The sequence below is a fragment of the Zonotrichia leucophrys genome, chromosome 26, assembly GCF_028769735.1.
Source record: "Zonotrichia leucophrys gambelii isolate GWCS_2022_RI chromosome 26, RI_Zleu_2.0, whole genome shotgun sequence".
Taxonomy (NCBI): Eukaryota; Metazoa; Chordata; class Aves; order Passeriformes; family Passerellidae; genus Zonotrichia; species Zonotrichia leucophrys.
Genome location: NC_088195.1, coordinates 5885888 through 5903567, shown reverse-complemented (window position 1 = coordinate 5903567; position 17680 = coordinate 5885888). Strand labels below are relative to the sequence as shown.

At 57.0% G+C, this 17680-nt stretch overlaps 1 protein-coding gene across 5 annotated transcripts; it reads left to right on the top strand.

Moving 5' to 3' along the window:
- Positions 1-300: 300 nt before the first annotated feature.
- Positions 301-14041, top strand: PTPN7 (protein tyrosine phosphatase non-receptor type 7). Of its 5 annotated transcripts, none has more exons than XM_064733217.1 (11): positions 689-945; positions 3264-3312; positions 5978-6206; positions 6547-6730; positions 7154-7238; positions 7779-7855; positions 10309-10446; positions 11226-11336; positions 11894-12051; positions 12873-12986; positions 13528-14041. In XM_064733217.1, the coding sequence occupies exons 3-11, from the start codon at positions 6076-6078 to the stop codon at positions 13619-13621; spliced, it is 1092 nt and encodes a 363-aa protein (XP_064589287.1). In that variant the 5' UTR covers positions 689-945; positions 3264-3312; positions 5978-6075; the 3' UTR covers positions 13622-14041. The 5 variants fall into 5 exon arrangements, with proteins under 5 accessions (XP_064589291.1, XP_064589287.1, XP_064589290.1 ...); XM_064733219.1 differs by lacking the exons at positions 689-945; positions 3264-3312 and adding exons at positions 3728-3855; positions 4541-4609; XM_064733221.1 differs by lacking the exons at positions 689-945; positions 3264-3312 and adding an exon at positions 301-673.
- The last annotated feature ends 3639 nt before the right edge of the window (positions 14042-17680 follow it).

Sequence of the window (17680 nt, the reverse complement as noted above, 5' to 3'; positions counted from 1 at the left end):
GTGACCACTACCCAGGGGATCCCACTCCAGTGCTCAACCATCCTCCGGGTGAAAACATTTTTCCTTTAATCATTTAAACCTCCTGTGACACTGGATCCAGCTGTTTCCTCTTGTCCTGGTCACAGAGAGCAGAGACTGGAACTGCCCTTCATGAGGATGTTGAAGAGCTCAGCGAGGTCTCCCCTCAGTCTCCTCTTCTGTAGGCTGAACAAACCGAGTGATTCAAAGAAAACAATCCAGAGTTAAGCAGGAAATCCAGGTCCTAAACTCTTCCTCTGATTCTCCTTGAGGAGACGGCAGGCAGCATCAGCGGCAGTGCCTTGGCAAAACGAACCAGCCATTCCATAATTGCTGCCAGCTCCAGCCAGGCACAGCACAGGAGCAAACCCTGCCCAGAGCGGCACCGGCCACGGGGAAAGGTCGCGCATCCGCCGGGATCAGCCCGGTCCCGGTGGGATGCCGGGGCTCCGGGCTCGCAGGCAGCGCTGAGCGCTGAGCTCTGAGCTCCGCAGCCCGCCCGGAGGATGCTCCTGCCGGGGCTGTCCTTGGGAACGCGCTGCCCTGGAGGACGCTGGAGCAGCGAGAAGCCGCTCTCGGGAGGAGCCATCGGCGGGGCTGCTGCCCTGAGCCCCCGGGCAGTGCCCGGGCCGGCGGGCGGGGGACACGGACACAGGTGAGGGGCCGAAGGCTCGCTGCCCCCGGGCGGCTCTGCGGGATGCTCGGCATGGCTGCACCGTCCTCATCCTCCTCCTCGTCCTCCTGTGCCCTGGCGGCAGCTGGCACACAGCCTGCTCCGTCCCCAGGCAGCTGCTTCACCTTCAAGCCTGCGAGCGATGTTCAGGCAGCGGAGGAGATGGGCTCATTTCCAGCAGCCTGCAGGACATCCTGACTGCCAGCCGTGCCTACGGAAGCAGAACCATCCCTTCCTGAGAGCCGGACCCAGAGGTGATGGGGCCTGGTGGGACAAAGCCGAGGTGTGGTTGGCAGCCCTGGGGAGTGAAATTGTTGGGCAGTATCTGTGCTTTGGGTGCCAGCATTGCCACTGAGCTGGCAGTGCTGAGGTGACTTTGGGGCTGCAGTGCTGTGAGGACAGGATGAGGGGAGAGAGGTGCTGGGGTGTGGATCAGGGCAGGGAGGCTGGGTGAGAGAGCCCATGCCCACGAGGCTGGAGGGCAGAAATGGGCATAAGGATTGGCTGGTCATCAGTGGGAAAACAGGTCCCAGTCTGGAGCTCGAAGGTGCTCTTTGCACAGAGGGAACTGGTTATGAAATTATGGCCAGAGGTGCAAGATGACCCCATGGAAGGGGAGTTTTAAAATGCAAGTGAACAAACAGCAAGTACCAGGGATAAATTCAGATGTTCCTTTCCAGAGCACCAACTCCATAGGGACCCCATATCTTGCTGAAAGTAAAGCCATACCTATAAGGACTCTTCAAGGCCCTTGAGACTGTGCCACAGAACTCTTGAGTCCTAACATCCCAACAGATAATCCTAATGCACAGATGTCCATGGACAGAGGACACAGGGGATCCCATGTCTGGCACTTCACTGGCTGGGTCAGGGTGAATGGCTGGTGTGGTAACAGCTGGGACTCTTCCCTCCATGCGCATCCCTCCATCACCAACCCTCCCAGCACCACTCTGGGCATCACCCCTGACACCCCACTGCCACCAAGGTCAGAGCAGGAAGGAATGCTGGGGGACAAGGGATGTTCCTGTTCTGGGACCTCACGGGAGGGAGGCAGGAAGGTGAGGGGCACAGCAGTGACCTGCCTGGAGCCATTTCCTTCAGTGCTGCTTCCTCCCATCCCCTGCTGGATTTTGCTCCTGGACACTGTCATGTTCCTTTTTACTCACACCAGGTTGCAGTGGCTGTCCTGGTGTCCTGGTCCTGTCCTTACAGCAAACTGACCCTGGGCTGGGATCTGCCCCCAGCCTGGACATTGTCTCCCCTCAAAGCCAGGTGTGCCCTGGCCCCAGCAGTCCCTGCTTGTAGGATCCAGCAGCTCTGCTCCAATGCTGCAGAGCTTGTGATGTGACATGGGACAAGCAGGGCTGCACACGAAAGGCACAGTCCTGGCCAGAGCATCCCCCAGCTCTCTGCTCTCCACTGCTCAGACCCCTCTGTGAGCCCAGCCAGGGTCCCTCAGGAGGAGCCAGCTGGCAGCATTCTGCTCCAGGCAGGTGCATTCCAGGGAAAGGAATGGAAGGAGGGAGGGCATGTCAGAAGTTCCTTGCTTGAGGTCTCTGCCCACCAGCAGGGATGAGCACTGATGAGTGACCAGGGACACCTGCAGGTGTGGAAAATGTAAACCCCCTCCCTCTGAATTATTACAATTTTGAAATTAAGGGGCTCTCAGGCAAAGATATGGCAGTAGGAATAACAGTTCTTTATCAGGAAAATGAAAATACGAATGCAATAGTAAAAACAAACAAACAAACAAACAAACAAACAAACAAAACCCCATTGACAAAATCAGAACAGTCCCTGCCCCCTGTGTGTCAGGGTGGTGTCCCAGCCCCATCCCATGGGGGCTCAGCCCTCCTGCAGTGCCAGCTGTGGCTCTGCTGCAGCAGGGATCCTGCACAAGGGGGGAGTTTTCCTCTGCAGCTCCAGGGCTGCTGCAGATGGGCCCGGGCTCCCTCTGGCCATGCAGGGCAGCAGAAAGCTGCTCCTCTGGCAATGCAGGGGGCAAAGGCTGCTGTGCTGTGCCAGGCTCAGATTGGATCCAGGTAGGAATGCTTGGCTCCTCCCCTGGGCGGAGCATCTCCCCATGGGATGCTGGAATTGGATCAGCCCTGCAGGGACACTCACTGGCCATGGATAGCAGAGATCTCCTAGAGGGAGGATTGGCTGTGGGAGAGATAAAGAAAAAACTGTCCCATGAACAGCAGAGAACTGCCCCCAGCTCTGACAGATGGTGATAGAACACACACCCTCATTTCCAACCTGAGACACTCTATCCTCAGGAACCCCTTGAACTCAAAGCCACTCAGATGGGAGAGGTGCCCTCCACACTTAGAGCACAGACCCAGTCCCAGTCTCAGAAAGTCTCTGCATGTCTGGCAGCCTGTTATTCCAGCATAGATCCTTGTTTGTTTGTTCTGGTTCCTACTGGGAGCAAGTTTCTGCAGACACCTTGTTTAGTGCCTCAGTGTTGGTCATCCCAGCACTGAGCTCTGTCAGGGACAGTGGGAAGAAAGAGCAGTGTGTGATGGGGCTGTCTCTAGGCCTTACAGATGTGTTCTTCCATCCCACAAAGGGCACAGAGAATTCCTCAGTCTATCCTCTGGCCATTCTAGGATCTGCAGGTAAGACAGAGGTGCTGGTGGCTTTTTCTGCAGGATAAGGCTGTTCTGCTGCTGGCCAAGCCCTGCCCTTTGCTCTGGTGCTTGGGCCTTCTGATGTCCTAGCCCTCAGGTGGCACGGGGCGGCAATGGGTGGCACTGGCAGGGTTGCCCAGGGAAGCTGTTCTGGCACACCTGCAAATACACAGGTGTGCAAAGACACGCAGCTCTCCAGCAAGGTGACAGCACAGTCACCTCAGTGAGCTGGGCTGGGGTGGCTGTGGCCAGAGCAGCCCTTGGAGCAGACACAGGGAAGGGTTTGGGGTCTGTGGGGCTGTTGGGGTGCAGGAGGAGCTGCTGCAGCACAGCGGGGTGGGGGCTGAGGAGGAAGGAAGCTGCAGAGCCCGGCACGAGCAAACAGGAAGAGCAGTGGGGATGTGTCAGGAAGGATGTGCAGTGCCCCAGGGGCAGACCTGGCTTACCTGAGCCAGGCCCAGGGACCTGCGACCCCAAATCCACCCCTGCCCTTCCCTGCTGGGGAGGGAGAGCCCACCTGTCCTACCTGAGGTACCCAGGGGTGGTCGTGGGTGCAGAGGGCTGTCCCCACGTGGGCAGGGGTTGGGATGGTGGGGTGGCACAAGGAGCACACGGGCAGGCATGGAGGGTGGGAGGCACTGAGTGAGCCCTGGCACATTCCAGGGGGATCGGGAACAGCCAGGGCATGGCCTGAGCAAGAGGACAGCAGGCATGGGGGGATTCATGGCAGCATGGGGGGAATTCACTGCAGCATGGGGGGATTCATGGCAGCATGAGAGGATTCATGGCAGCATGGAGGGATTCATGGCACCATGGGAGGATTCACCCTGGCTTCCTGAGGGGCTGTGGTGCGCCCAGAGCAGCCCCACTTCACCATGCCAAGGAGCCCGCCTCACACCTCCTGCCCTCATGGCTGGCTCCTGCCCATCCCTCTATCCTCCAGGGTGGCCATGGCGTGTCACAGAGCCCATCGAGCTCACCCCACAGCCCTATGGAGCTCCTGTGGAGCCCGCCGGGGCTCCGGGGAGGCCGGGCCGTGCCCGGGGCAGGCGGGCCGGGGGGAGCAGGGCCGGGCGGGCCGGGCCGAGCTGCGGAGCTGTGGCCGGTATGTGTGTGGGCGGCTGCCGGGGTGGGGGAGAAGGAGGGAGAGGAAGCAGCAGAGGCAGCAGCTCCTTTGATAAGCGGCTTCCTGAACACTTTCAAACCGTGCTGTCAGGCCGAGCGTGCCGTGCCCACAGGCCTGGGCCAGGAGCAGGACCGAGGAGCCCTCACGGCAGGGCAGCAGGTAGGCAGCCCTCAGGGCACCAGGCTGGGCAGGAGAGCCCCTGGGCACCAAGCAGGACAGGAGAGCCCCCAGGGCACCCTCAGGGCCCCAGGCTGGGCAGCAGAGCCCCTGGGCAGTCCCCAGGCAGTGCCAGGCTGCTGGGCAGGAAAGCCCTCAGGGCACCAGGCTGGGCAGGAGAGCCCCCAGGCAGTGCCAGGCCTGTGCCAGGGTGGTGGGCATCTGTGTGTGGATGGCAGCGCCATGGAGGCCAGGATGCTGGGCAGGCCATGGGAGCTGAGGTGCTTCCCTGGCATATCTCAGGTGTTCCTGGCCAGACTGGGATGTGAGCCTGGGCTGTCTCTGGTCAGCAGCTGCTCTTGTCCTGCCTGCATTGAGGACATGGGGATGGTGTGAGTGGCAGTGGTGGCATTGCCACTCTCAGAAATGCCACTGGGCAGCAGGGAATCCTGGGCAGCAGCTCCTGCCCCAGCTGTGTTCCCAACCACCACGTGGAACACCAGCTCTCCACAAAACCTCCCTGAGCAGATGGCTGCCTGGGATCCCACTCTTTGCCCCCCAAGAGCTCTGACTCTGCATCATTCCCTGTCTCTGGGTCTGTCTCCTGCTCGTGGAGGAAGCAGGGGATGAGGAGGAGGCTCAGGGGGTGAGGAGGAGGCTCAGGATCCCAGGGCGCTGCCTGCACCATAAGGAACTGTGCCCAGAGGTGAGTCAGCATCACCTGCACCTCCCCAGCCCTGGTGAAGGAGGATGTCTGGCACCTTCCCCAGCTGGGCTGCCCATGGCCTTTTGCTCAACGACCCAGATAAAGCAGTTTCCTCTCGACAGTTTCTGTGACCTGCAGTACGGAGGAGGCTGTCCCAGGGCCATGGGGCTGTAGAGGGTGCCTGGTCTGTGTGTCCCTGCAGCAGGAGATGGCCAGGCTCTGTGCAGTGGCTACAGCCACCTCATGTCACCTGCTGAGCACTGCTGTGCTCAGACATTCCAGCTCCCAGTCCCCACCATGTCCCCAGGATGAAGCAGGGGGATGTGATGGGGAAGGGCTGGGAACACAGGGCATGTGCTTCCATGGAGGTGGAGAGCATCTGGGGCTCCCCCAGGCCAGGCTGTGCCTGCCACCACAGAGTGGGTGTCCTCCCCTCAGGGGAGGCAGGTGGCCCTTGGTGCCGTGCCTTGGTCACCAGTGTGGGCTGCAGTGCTGCAGGGAGGGTGACTGTGCTGGCAGCTCTCCAGGATATCTGCCTGCATACAGGGGCTGGGGGTCCTGCTTCCAGGACAACTGAGCACTTAAAATCCATCCTTGCTCGCAGACCATCATGGGGGCTCCATCCAGCCTTGTGGTGTCTCTCACATCTGACTTTTCTTTTCCAGCTGCTTCTCCTCTGATGGCTCCATGCTCTCCCAGGAGCTGAGTCCCCCCTGTGTTGCCCTGCTGTGCTTCAGGACGAGGGCTCTGTGCTTGCTGCAGCATGGTCCAAGCCTGCTTGGTGTGCTCCAGAGTTCATAGGGGCAGCCTGGCAGCTCAGGCAGCTGCAGAGGACATGGACAAGGCAGAGAAGCCCAGTCCCCCTGCCAAGAAGCACGTGCGGCTCCAGGAGAGGTGAGTGTGCCTCGGGGTACCCATGGCACTGCTCATCCCAGGGCTCCCGTGACACTCCTTTGCCAGCCCTCTGCCTGCAGCTGCCAGCTCTGAGTGTGAAGGCAGCTCAGGATAAATCCCAACACCTTCAGTCCTTCAGGGGACTTTTCTTCCCAGCAGAAAGGCAAAATGTTCAGCTATCAATCATAAAATGTTCAGCTAGCTCCTGTTCCTCAGTCTGCTGGGGTCTCCATCTGCCCTTTGCTCAGTGTGGGGTGGTTTTAGCTGATGATGCAGTGGGGTGGGCTGTCCTTCTGTCCCAGGGTAGCAGTAGGTCAGCCAGGGACCCTGTGCCTTGCAGGAGGGGCTCCAATGTGTCACTAGTGCTGGATATGAGCTCTCTGGGGAACGTGGAGCCCATCCAGCCGGTCTGCACGCCACGGGACATCACACTGAAGTTTCTGAGGACATCCAGCCACGTGCTGAGGAAACAGGAGCTCCAGCAGCACGCCCAGAGTCTGGCACAGCTCCAGGAGGAGTTCTCGGTGCGATGATCATGATTTTCCCTATCCCTCCTCGCAGGAGGGGTGCCAGGGGCTGGCAGTGGTGGGGCTGAACATTGGGCTCTGAGCCCAGCTGTGCCCCACAGCCCCAGGGGGAGGGCAGGAGGTGTGGGAAGACAGGGGAGGGGTGCCCAGGTCCCACCTGGTCCCTGGTGCGCATGTGTCCTGTTGGGGTCCCTGCAAAACCCTGTCCTGCCCTGCCATGCTGTGCTCTTCTCCCAGCACTGCCTCTCTGGAAGGAGTCCCACCACAGCTGGAGTAAAGCCAGGACTCATCCCAGGAGCTGGCATCTCTGCTGATGCCCCTGGGCCAGCTCTGCTCTGCTGGGCAGCCAGGTGTGCCACCACCAGGGGACATGAGTGGCAGCAATGGCCTTTTCCTCATGGCTGTTTTCTCCCCCTGCAGAAAATCCCACCCAACTTCGTGAGTCCGGAGGAGCTGGAAATCCCTGGGCGTGCTTTCAAGGACAGATACAAAACCATTCTCCCCAGTAGGTGCCACTGTGTCCCTTTGCCAGTATTTGCCTGTGGGTGAGGGGTGGCTCAGAGCAGCCCTGGCACTGGGGTGGGCACCCCTGGGTGCTGTTGCTGCCTGTGTTGCAGGGGTGTGCACAGTGCTGGAGTACCTGGGGAGCTGCTCCTACCCAGGTGTGCAGCACTCCTGGGGCCTTCCATGTCCCAGGGGCATGGTCCTGGGAGGGTAAAGGCTGAGGGAGTTGTGGAGGGGCACAGCTGGGCTCTGATTACCCAGGAATGCTGGGTTTTTTCTTTAGAAAATCTTTTAAGGTTCTGTGGATGTCCTGGGGATCACTGCAGGTGAGTCACCCCACCTGCTCACTCTGGCACCTGCAGGTTTGGGCTGTGCCCTGCCAGGGGAGTGAGGCTGAAGTGGGACAAGAACAGGCCTGGGGGAGGGTGCAGACAGCTCTGGGCATGGCATGGAGCAGGAGGACTCAGGCTCCAGCCCCTGGGGTGGAGGAGGGAGGATGGGCAAGATCAGTCCCTTGGGTGAGACCTGTGACATCTTTCAGATCCTGAGAGCCGGGTCTGCCTCAGGAGGGCTGGGAGCCAGGAGGAAGACAGCTACATAAATGCCAACTACATCACAGTGAGTGTCCTCTCCTCCCAGGGCTCTCAGGGCATCAGGCTGCAGGTGCCACACTGGTCACACATGCTGGGGCACTGCCACCTGCTCTCCTGTGGCTGCCCTGCGGCTGCAGGTTTAACTTACCACCCCTGCTGGAGCTGGAGATGTGGCTCCATGTGCACAGGGCAGACACACTGCTCCTGTGGTGGGAGAGTCTCACAAGGGAGCTGCTCTCAGCTCCTGGGCACACTGAACACCCCAAAAGGCTCCCTGGCAGTGGCTTCTCCATCTGCTCCTCACACACTGGCCCATTGTCTGGCAAAGGCATGGGAGGCAAGCTGTGTCAGCAGGTTATGGCAGCTCAGAGATCCTCAAACCTCACTCATCCTGGGACTTCCTCTCTGCTCAGGGAGCTTGCTGCAATTTCCCAGGAAGGTAGCTAATTAAAATGGGGTGTGGCTTATGCTTAGCACATGGTGGGTTCTTTTCCAGAGACTGAGAAATCCCCAGACCCTAGAGTGTTACATAGACAATTTAGTTTTGGTTCCATCCCTGTGCAAACCTTTCCAGGCTGCAGTCTCTGTCAGAATGGGATCTCTGTGAGCCAGGTACCAGCTTTGCCCTTGGGGCAGGTTCTGGCTGAGCCACTGATCTCACTGCAGCACCCAGCCCTTGGGGCTGCCCAGGGCCAGAAAAGCAGAGGGGGACTCTGGGTGCTGTGAGTGAGCCATGAGGGAAAGCAGGATGTGGACAAGCAGCCCACAAGAAGTGCTGGCTGGGATGACACACAAACCCCTGGGAGGTGGAGCTGTCAGGAGGGCAGTCAGGAGCATTTCTCTTCTGGTGCTGTTTGTGGCTCAGACCCACAGCAGCAAGCAGCACCCAGCAGGGAGGGTGAAAGCTCCCTGAGACAGGAGCACTGTGCCCAGAGCTGCTGGGAGCTGCAGGGACAGTTTGCCCACGGGCAGCAGAGGAGCTGTGTGTTCCTGAGGCAGCCTGGCAGCTGCACAGCAGGTGACACTGCCACCCTGTCCCTACATCCTAGGTGTGGGACACCCAGGAATGCTGGGATTTTCTTTACAAGGTCTTTTAAGGTTAAACTATTTCATTAAGAAATGACACCTAAATTATTTTCACTTTTAGCTCAATAACTCAAATGATTACTCAAAGTCCACAGTGTGGGCTTTTTTGTCTAATTACAAAACACTAACACTTACAAAGAAGAAAGTGAAGAATAAGGACCAGTAACTGGTTTAAAACTAGTTTATTTTAGTTATATATATATATATTATTGTAGTCCATTTTAGTTATGTATATATTATTGTATTCTAAAACTCTAAATTTTCTACTCAGTGAAATCACACACTTCTAACTGAACACATTGTCCTAGTGCTATCAATCAGCTTTGGAAGCTCTCTCTACACGCCCAAGTCAAACACAGTGTTCTCCTGGGGGTCAGAGTTTGTCAGCACAGAAAGTTTAAAACTCTCAGCATCCAGAACTCCAAAATCTCTTGTTGCATTCCCCCTGTCTCACCTGACTGCCGGCAATGCACAAGCACTGCCCATCCCTGTGGCACACACACCTGCACACACCTGTGCCCACTCTCCCCTGTGTGCAGCTGGTATTTCCTGACCCTTCCTTCCCCTTGCCTCCTCAGAGGTGTAGCAGTGCAGGAATTTGTGGGCACATCAGAAAATTGGCACGCCAGCCTGCCTGGGCATGCCTGGGAGGCACAGGAATCTGGGAGGGCTCTGCAGGTGTTTGATCACATCAGCCCCACCTGGGATTGATGCTCTTCCTGCTGAGGTGTTCCATGAAATGTTTCTGAGCATGGCTGTGGGGGGAAGGTGGAATTCCCAGGGTTGACACCCCCAGGGAATGACACTCTTGATTGGAAAATCACTTTTCCTAGGAAAAATAAATCATTTTAAGGCATGAAATTAGGGCTCTGCAAAATGTTCCTGAAAATATTCCTGTCTCTTAGCTGGGCCAGTGCGACTTCTTGTGAGACCAAAGCATTAATAGATTGCTGGCAAGGCCTGGATTTTCCATACCTTTGGCAATTTTATACCATGAGAAATGTCTGGAGGCAGAGGATGCCTGGAGCTGTAAAGCAGAGATTCCTGTTTGTCTCTGTGGAAATTCCCCCAGTGAGGAGTGCACTCCTTGTGTGAGCTTTGCCTTGCCAAGGCATCCATCAGCTAATGTCACACTGATAGTGATCTTGGGTGTGCTAGGATGGACTTGCTCCTGGAGATGGGACCAGTGGGGTGGGGAGGATGCCTGGTGGCTCCTCAGCAGATCTGTAAAAGCATTTTAAGGACAGGTTTAGAAGGAAACAGCACGTGCAGCTCAGCCTCTGAAGCATAGAGGAGAAAAGCGTGGTGGGGGCTGGAGTGAGCTGGGCACAGCCCCGCTGCCCTCAGGGTGCCCTCAGGGTGGCCCGGTCCCTGACAGGCTGTGCTCGGCAGGGCTACGCGGGCCGGCCCCGGGAGTACATCGCCACACAGGGCCCCCTGCTGAACACCGTGAGCGACTTCTGGCAGATGGTGTGGCAGGAGGAGGCGCCTCTCATCGTCATGATCACCGAGCTGCAGGAGCGCAAGGAGGTACCAGGGAGCCTGCCCAGCCCTGGGCACAGCGGGAGGGGGTGCTGATGGCAGCAGAGGGCTGTGTGAGGCCACATGTGGGGCCGTGCACCCACTCACTGTGCTTCTGTCTCAGAGGGTTCCGTGATGAATCACAAGTGGAGGAGGAGATCCCCAGGGCTGCAGCCTTGGCCCTATCTGGTTTTCCTCCTCATTGCTGTGTGCTCTGGGCTCTCTTTACCAGCCGGATAATAAAGGGTGAAAGCTGGATAAAGGGTTTAGGGCAGCCCCTAGGGATGGGGCAGCAGCAGTGGGCAGCAGTGCCCTCTGGCCCCCCAGAGCTCTGCCTGGGCTGAGAGCTCTCAGCCAGGGGATCCAGCCCAGGGGAGAGGGCACTGCTGCTCACTGCTTCTGCTTCTGGGATGGGAGCCAACAGCACCTGCCTGGGGGAACTGAGAGCTGGAAATGCTTTCCTTGGCATGTCCTTGCTCCCTTCTCTCCCTTCTCTCCCTGTGCCCTGGGTCCTACTGTGTCTGGAAGCTTCCTGGGCTGAGCAGGGATACACATCCCTGGGGCCTGAAAGCCAGGGCAGGGCATGGGAGAGGGTGCAGGGATAGGGATCCATCCTTTCTTTGCTTTCCCTTTGTACCACTTTACCTCCACCTTCCCCACTCCCCTACCGCCCCCAAGGTGAGGATCCCTCCCAAGAGCACTGACTCAAGCACAGTTCAAACGTCCTCGAGGAGGGTCCTTGGGTGCCTTGAGCATCTCCACAGCCACAAACCTGCCTTGTTCTCCAGAAATGTGTCCACTACTGGCCTGAGAAGGAGGGCACCTACGGCCCCTTCACCATCCATGTCCAGGCAGTGAGCGAGTCTATGGAGTACGTGGTGCGGGACCTCTCCATCCAGGTGGGTCTGAGCCTCATCCTGGGGGCACAGAGGGAGCACCTGGGGCCCAGCAGTGCCCCTGGCACCCCTGGCATCTCTGGTGAGATGGCAATGCTCTGTGACATGAAAGAGGAGGGTTCATGATTCTCAGGAGGGCCCTGCCAGAGGAGGGGTGTGCAGAGCCTGGGGAGGCTGGGAGGGAGCAGGAGCCAGCCCTGGGGTGCAGAGGAGAAGGGTCAGCTGGGCAGAGCAGCACCAGCCTGGTATTTTTGCACTGTGTCACTGGGCTCTCTGTTTCACCCTGAGCTGACACCAGCCAGAGGATCTGGCTTGCTGTGCCTGGACTCTGGGACAGTATTTGAACACTCTGCATCTGTTCTCATCCTCTGGGATGGGACACATCCATTGGCTCTGGCCCTGGGGTCTCTCCCTCATGTCTGGCAGAGGCTCGAAGAGGGATTCAGGAGGAGAGTGGCTGAGATGGGTGCAGGCTGCTTGAGCTCTGCTGAGCTGAACTCCCCATTTCATCTGGCCCATGCCCTCACATCCCCATTTTTCTTTGTGCTGTGCTGGAGAAGCTTGGGAAGGAATGCCGCAAGGTCAAGCACATCCTCTTCCCCTCCTGGCCGGACCAGCAGACACCTGAGTCAGCCAAGCCCCTGCTGCACCTGGTGGCCAAGGTGGAGGAGGCTCTGCAGACTGCAGCCAGCCCAGGGCCCATCGTGGTGCACTGCAGGTAAGAGCTTGCACCTCACTGAGCCCTGTCTGTTCTGTCCAGGGTCAATCCCCTGTGAGTTGTCACACACAGGTCCCAGGTGGTGCAGAAATCCCAGGGCACAGCCACCCACAGCAGAGCTGTCCTGGCAGCTCAATGGTGGCATTAGAGTGGCATATCCTGCACTGGGGTCCAGCAGGGTGGGAGCAGGAGGGGTCTGCATTGGGACTCAGCCACCAGCCCTACCCTACACCCACAGCTCCAGCTCTGGAAGGTCCTGCTTGAGCAGGGAGTAGGAACTAGGTGACTCCGTGGTTGGTCCCTTTGAACCTGACCCATTCCTGCTGCCTGTGCCACCCAGCATAGCCTGTGGCTTGGATGTGGAGCCATGTTCCAGGACAACCCTCCTGCGGGAGGTGGCCTCTGCCTGTTCTCTCCTTGCTGAGTGAATCTGGGGACAGTGGAGCACAGCGCCCAGCTGTCCCTAGGGAACATGCAGCATGCACTGCTGCAGGCTGAGTGCAAAGGTGTTGCTGGGGTTAGAGCCCAGCTGGGAGGGGAGGGGCTGCAGAGCCCCCTGCACTGCACAAGGATGGGCACAGACTAGTTTTGTGCTTGCAGAGCAGCCTCAGCCTTCTGTGCCAGACAGCAAGAGCTCCCTGCCATGGCAGAGCGACCTCAGCCCATGGATTTGGGGCCTGGCTCAGAACCTTGGTCTGGCAGCTGGGGCCAGGACCCAGCATCCCTCTAGGCAGAGATCCCAATCCAGGAGTGCAGCAGCTCAGCAATTCCAGCACAGGCAGTGGGTGCTGAGGGTGCTCACAGCTGTGTCTGCCCTGCAGCGCGGGCATCGGCCGCACCGGCTGCTTCATTGCCACCAGGATCGGGTGCCAGCAGCTGCAGGACACGGGGGAGGTGGATATCCTGGGCATCGTGTGCCATCTGCGCATAGACAGGTGGGTACACCGGGCAGGGGGCTCCCTGCTGGGTGCCAGCCTGACAGCAGGGCTGGGGGAGGGATGTGGCAGAGACATGGGCATGGGCATCCCAAGGGGCACAGGCACGATTTCTGCTGGAAACCAGACAGGTAGCTGGGAGAAGCAGGTGTGTGGGTAGCAAACAATTTCCAGTCCCAGGCTGGTTCTGCAGTCAGAGCTGTTGTAGCTCTGAGCTGAGGACACAAGGGAGGGAGAGGTGCTGTGAACCTGGCAGCCATCTGCTCCTCCCCTCCTGCTCAGCCACTAAATCCAGAAACACTCCACCTGGCCACTTTTCAAGAAGTACAGGTGAAAATTAGCACCAAATCAGCTGCTAATCTCATTTTGAACAGCCCAGCAATGCTTCTGAACCCCTCTATTCTCTGGGCTGCTCTGCTGCCTGTTTCAGAGGCATCTTGACACAGCTGGTGCAGCGGGAATGTTTGTGCCCTGGGAGCAGAGAGCTGGAGCAGGGTTCTGTGTCTGTGAAGTGTCAGTGAGCCCTGCCTTTCCCTTGCAGGGGTGGGATGATCCAGACGAGCGAGCAGTACCAGTTCCTCCACCACACGCTGGCTCTCTACGCCTCCCAGCTGCCAGAGGGGGCAGCCCGCTAGTGCAGGGCTCCCGCCGGGCCTGTGGCTCCCTGCTCGGACCTCTCCTGCACCAGCCTGGGGATACCTTCACCAAAACCCCTCCTGATGCTGCCAGGCCACAGAGCAGCAGCATGAGCATCCCTCGGGATGAGCACAGCCCAGCCAGCCCAACTGTGGCTTTGGACCCTGGGGATGAGCAAGGTGAGGTGCTGCACTGGCTGCTCCACATGGCCACTGCTGCTGCCTCCAGGCAGATTTCACCCCCGGAAAGCAGCTTTGGCTTTTGAGAGGTGCAAGATCCTGACCCAGAAGAGAAAGCTGTGTGGAGGAACTGCAGCTGGCAGATGCTGGGAGCGTGGTTTGCCTTTCAGCTGCACACAAATGTCCACCCTGTCGGACACAGCACTGGTGGAACTACCCTGAAATAAACAGAGCCTCTGTCCTGGCTGTGCATCCTTGTGGGCAGGGCTGGGCTTGCTCCAAACATGCTCCTTGAAGCTCTTCTGGCTAAAGACACACCTTGATGGCTTGGTGCACAGTCACTAACAGCGTTCCACAGCTTGCTTTCCTCTCCACCTTCAGCCAACACCTCCTCAACAGCCTTAAAGCAGAATCATAGAATTATAAAGGTTGGCAAAGACCTCCAAGATCATCGAGTGCAACCTCTGATCAAACCCCACTGAGCTCACTAAACTGCATCATGAATTTCCATATATATTTGTTTCTTGAACACCTCCAGGGATGGTGAGTCCACCACCTTCCTGGGCACCCTGTGCCAGTGCTTGAGCACCTTTCAGGGAAGAAATTTTCCACAATATCCAACCCAGACCTCTCCTCTCTCTATCAGGGGAGATTCCCAAGTGCAGTTTGCAAGTGATGTCTTCCCAATTGCCTTTTGTTCCATAAATTATGAATTCTTGGGGTTTTTTTCTGAAATCAGAACAAAATAATATTTGGCTTTATTAGGTTGTCTTTTTAACTGATAAATGCAGGGGGAAAATACAGAAAATGGAAAAACATTTTGTCATAAAGCATGGAGATGGAAATACTCTGGGAAGTATTTTGAAGTACTATAAAGGTATTCAAAGCTGCCCTTGCCAATAGGCATTGGACATCCCCTTGGGCAGTGAGGGCTGGGAAGGAGATGGGAAATGCCCAGTCTGTGCCCACCCATGTCATGAGCCCTGACATGACCCAGTGTGAGATCCAAGGAGAAAAGGCTCAATTTTCCTGCTGGAACATGTGTGTGCATGACCTTCCCCCTCCATGGCTCCCCAAAATGCAGTTGAATTGCTGCCCAATGGTCATCCCTGCCCACTTCCCTCCCTTGGCACCAGGAGCAAATCTGCTTCCTGGCCCAGTAGCAGGAAAAGGAGCAGATCTCAAGTGCCATCCTTTCACTTGCTGCATTTCCATCACCCTGGCAGAGAAATCCCCCTGCTCCTAGTGCCAGCTCAGCCCTTCCTCAAGCCCCAGCCTGCCCAGCCAGGACATTTGGGGGGGAATTGTGTTCTCTGTGGGACTCCTGTGTGATACTCAGGCACTTAGAGAGGCTGTGGAGCTTCTGCAAGCTCCCTGCAGGTCAATGCATGGCTCAGGACTTTGCCTTCTCAGGTAACTTGGTGTAACACTTGTCTTTAATGGTGTCTCTGAGGCACCCATAGAGGTTTGAGTTGTCAGACGGGCTTTATTCAGCATCCCCCTCCTCAAGTCTTTCATTACCCACTGCCATCAGGCAGGAGAAGTTGAAGACTTGCAAACTGCACCTGGACAGTTTTCCTGCACTCTCTGGACAGCAGGACACACAATTTTCCTCTTGCTTTCAGTCTGCTGTCCAGAGGAGAGCTCTCAGGGCAGGCTCAGGCCTGAGGGTTTCCCAAGGCATGCAGGAGCAGGAGCAGGATCCCAGCTGGGCCAGGGGTGTTGGCACCTCCTCCCAGATTCCCCATCAGGTGCTGGGAGCTTTTCCAGCTCAGCTGTCTGATGCAGATTATGATCAGTTAAGCAGGTTTCCTGCCTTTGATCTCAGTTTCTACCAGCTCCATCTGCTCCACACTCACCTGGCCCCTGTGGGAGTTCTCTCCATGCACTGACCCCCTGAACCATCCCCTGTGCTATTGCCAAACCCTCCCTGGGCTCAGCCCATGTCAGGGGTGCAGCAGGGTTTGTGTAGCTCACTTTGGGGTCATTGGGAGTGGGGCTGGCCCAGCCTCATCCCCAGTGGGTGCAGCTGTGAGCAGCACTGACAGCACTGAGCCATGGAGTGCCCAGGTGTGCTGAGCAACCACAGAGGGAACAGAGGGCACACAGGGGCAACGCATGAACATGAGGGTGGGCTAAAGAACAAGAAGGGCCAGTTCTTGAAGCCCTCTGAAGTGATGTGGTGCTGCTCTGTATGGGTTGAAGCCTTCTGATATTGCATGGTGACACTCTGTGTGTCGTGGCCATCTCACCTGTGACATGTGCTGTGACAGGTTTGAGCTGCTCTGGCTGTGTCCTGAGAAACTGCCTGAGGTTCATAAAGAGCACAGGGTGCCAGCAGACAGAGAAAAGGAATCTCTCTAAAATCTTGTGCTCTCCCATGCCCTGAGTTAGCATTAAGCCCCTGAACTTGGCCAAGGATTTTAGCATAGCCAAGATTGCTGCTGTTCCTCAATCCCCTCCTTAAACCCCAGGTATGGTCCCAGGTGTCCTTATCCTGCTCCAGAGGAGGTACAGCCCAGCCTGGCAGAGCTGGGGGCCCTGGGTTGCAGTGTCCTGATAACCATGTCCCCAGGAGGCCAGCTCCTGCCCAGGGCTCAGGAAAAATCCTTCCTCCATAAAGTTACAAACCAGTTTGGGTTGCAATTCCATCTAGTCCCAACCCCTTCCACCATCCCAGGCTGTTCCAAGTCCAACCTGGCTCCAGGGATGGGGCAGCCACAGCTGCTCTGGGCAGCCTGTGCCAGGGCCTCACCTCCCTCTTTGAGAAACATTTCTTTCTTACATCTAAGAAAATATATTAGGTATAAAGATATAAGATCCTGTCCTATCCACATAACTGTAAATTTGGCCTGGGGTTTTCCAGACTGGTAGTCCTTGCAACAACTCACTGGGATGGGAGGAATAAAGCATGGTGGCCACATGGCACACATCACTGTTGTGACACACACCAGTTTGGTGGTGGCAAGTAGACCCAGAATGCTCCAAATTCACTTGCAGCTGGTGGAAAGCTTCAATGCCGTCAAACACAGCACTGCTTCAGCAGGTCATTGGAAAGGCAGAGTGTCGGGTTTTCGGCTGTTTGAAGGGCCTGGAAAGGCCCGGAGTGGCCTTGGGGCAGCCCGCGTATCAAAAGACGAGAAGAGGCTTCAGTTCTTCTTTCGGTTTTTATGTTTATTAATTGTTTATCTAAAAGATGTTCTTTCAGCCCGACAGAGCTCTGCTCAGCAGTCAGCCATGGGCACACTGTGCTGCCCTCCAGGCAGCCACCTATCTTTATACCCATTGTTACGTGTACAATATTTATCATTTTTCCCCAATACCATTTATTCTTATTGCTCGGTGCACTTTTAGTAATAACCAATCCCAAAGTGTCACCATCACCAAAGAAGATGGAGGAGAAGAAGAAGAAGAAGAAGAAGAAGGACAGGACACGCCCCAATTCCTCCATCTTACTTCTCTAAACCCCCCTGTACATAAATCCTAAACCCTGTGTCTCACCCTCTAATTAACTAATCTTTTCGCCATTCACCCCAGTGAAGTCCTCTTATCTTCATGCAGGTGTCGTCTCCCGTGTAGGACCAAAGTCCAGCCACCAGACACTTCTGGCAACATTCCAGGAGTCCCGAGCCCCCCAAGGGTGGTCTTGGTGGCCCGGCACCTCAGGACTGAGATCCTGAGATCCGACAGCAGAGCATGTGCCAAAATCTAGCAAGCATTTTGATTAATTAATAACAGCTTTGCTCTCAGGTGAGGGATGGTAACCACAGGCTCCAACAGCACCTGTGGACTCCAAGTAATCAGTGACCAAACTATGACCTGGAAAGGAGACATTTCAGGGCACAATTTGACATTTCCAGGCAGCACTGGGGTGCCAGG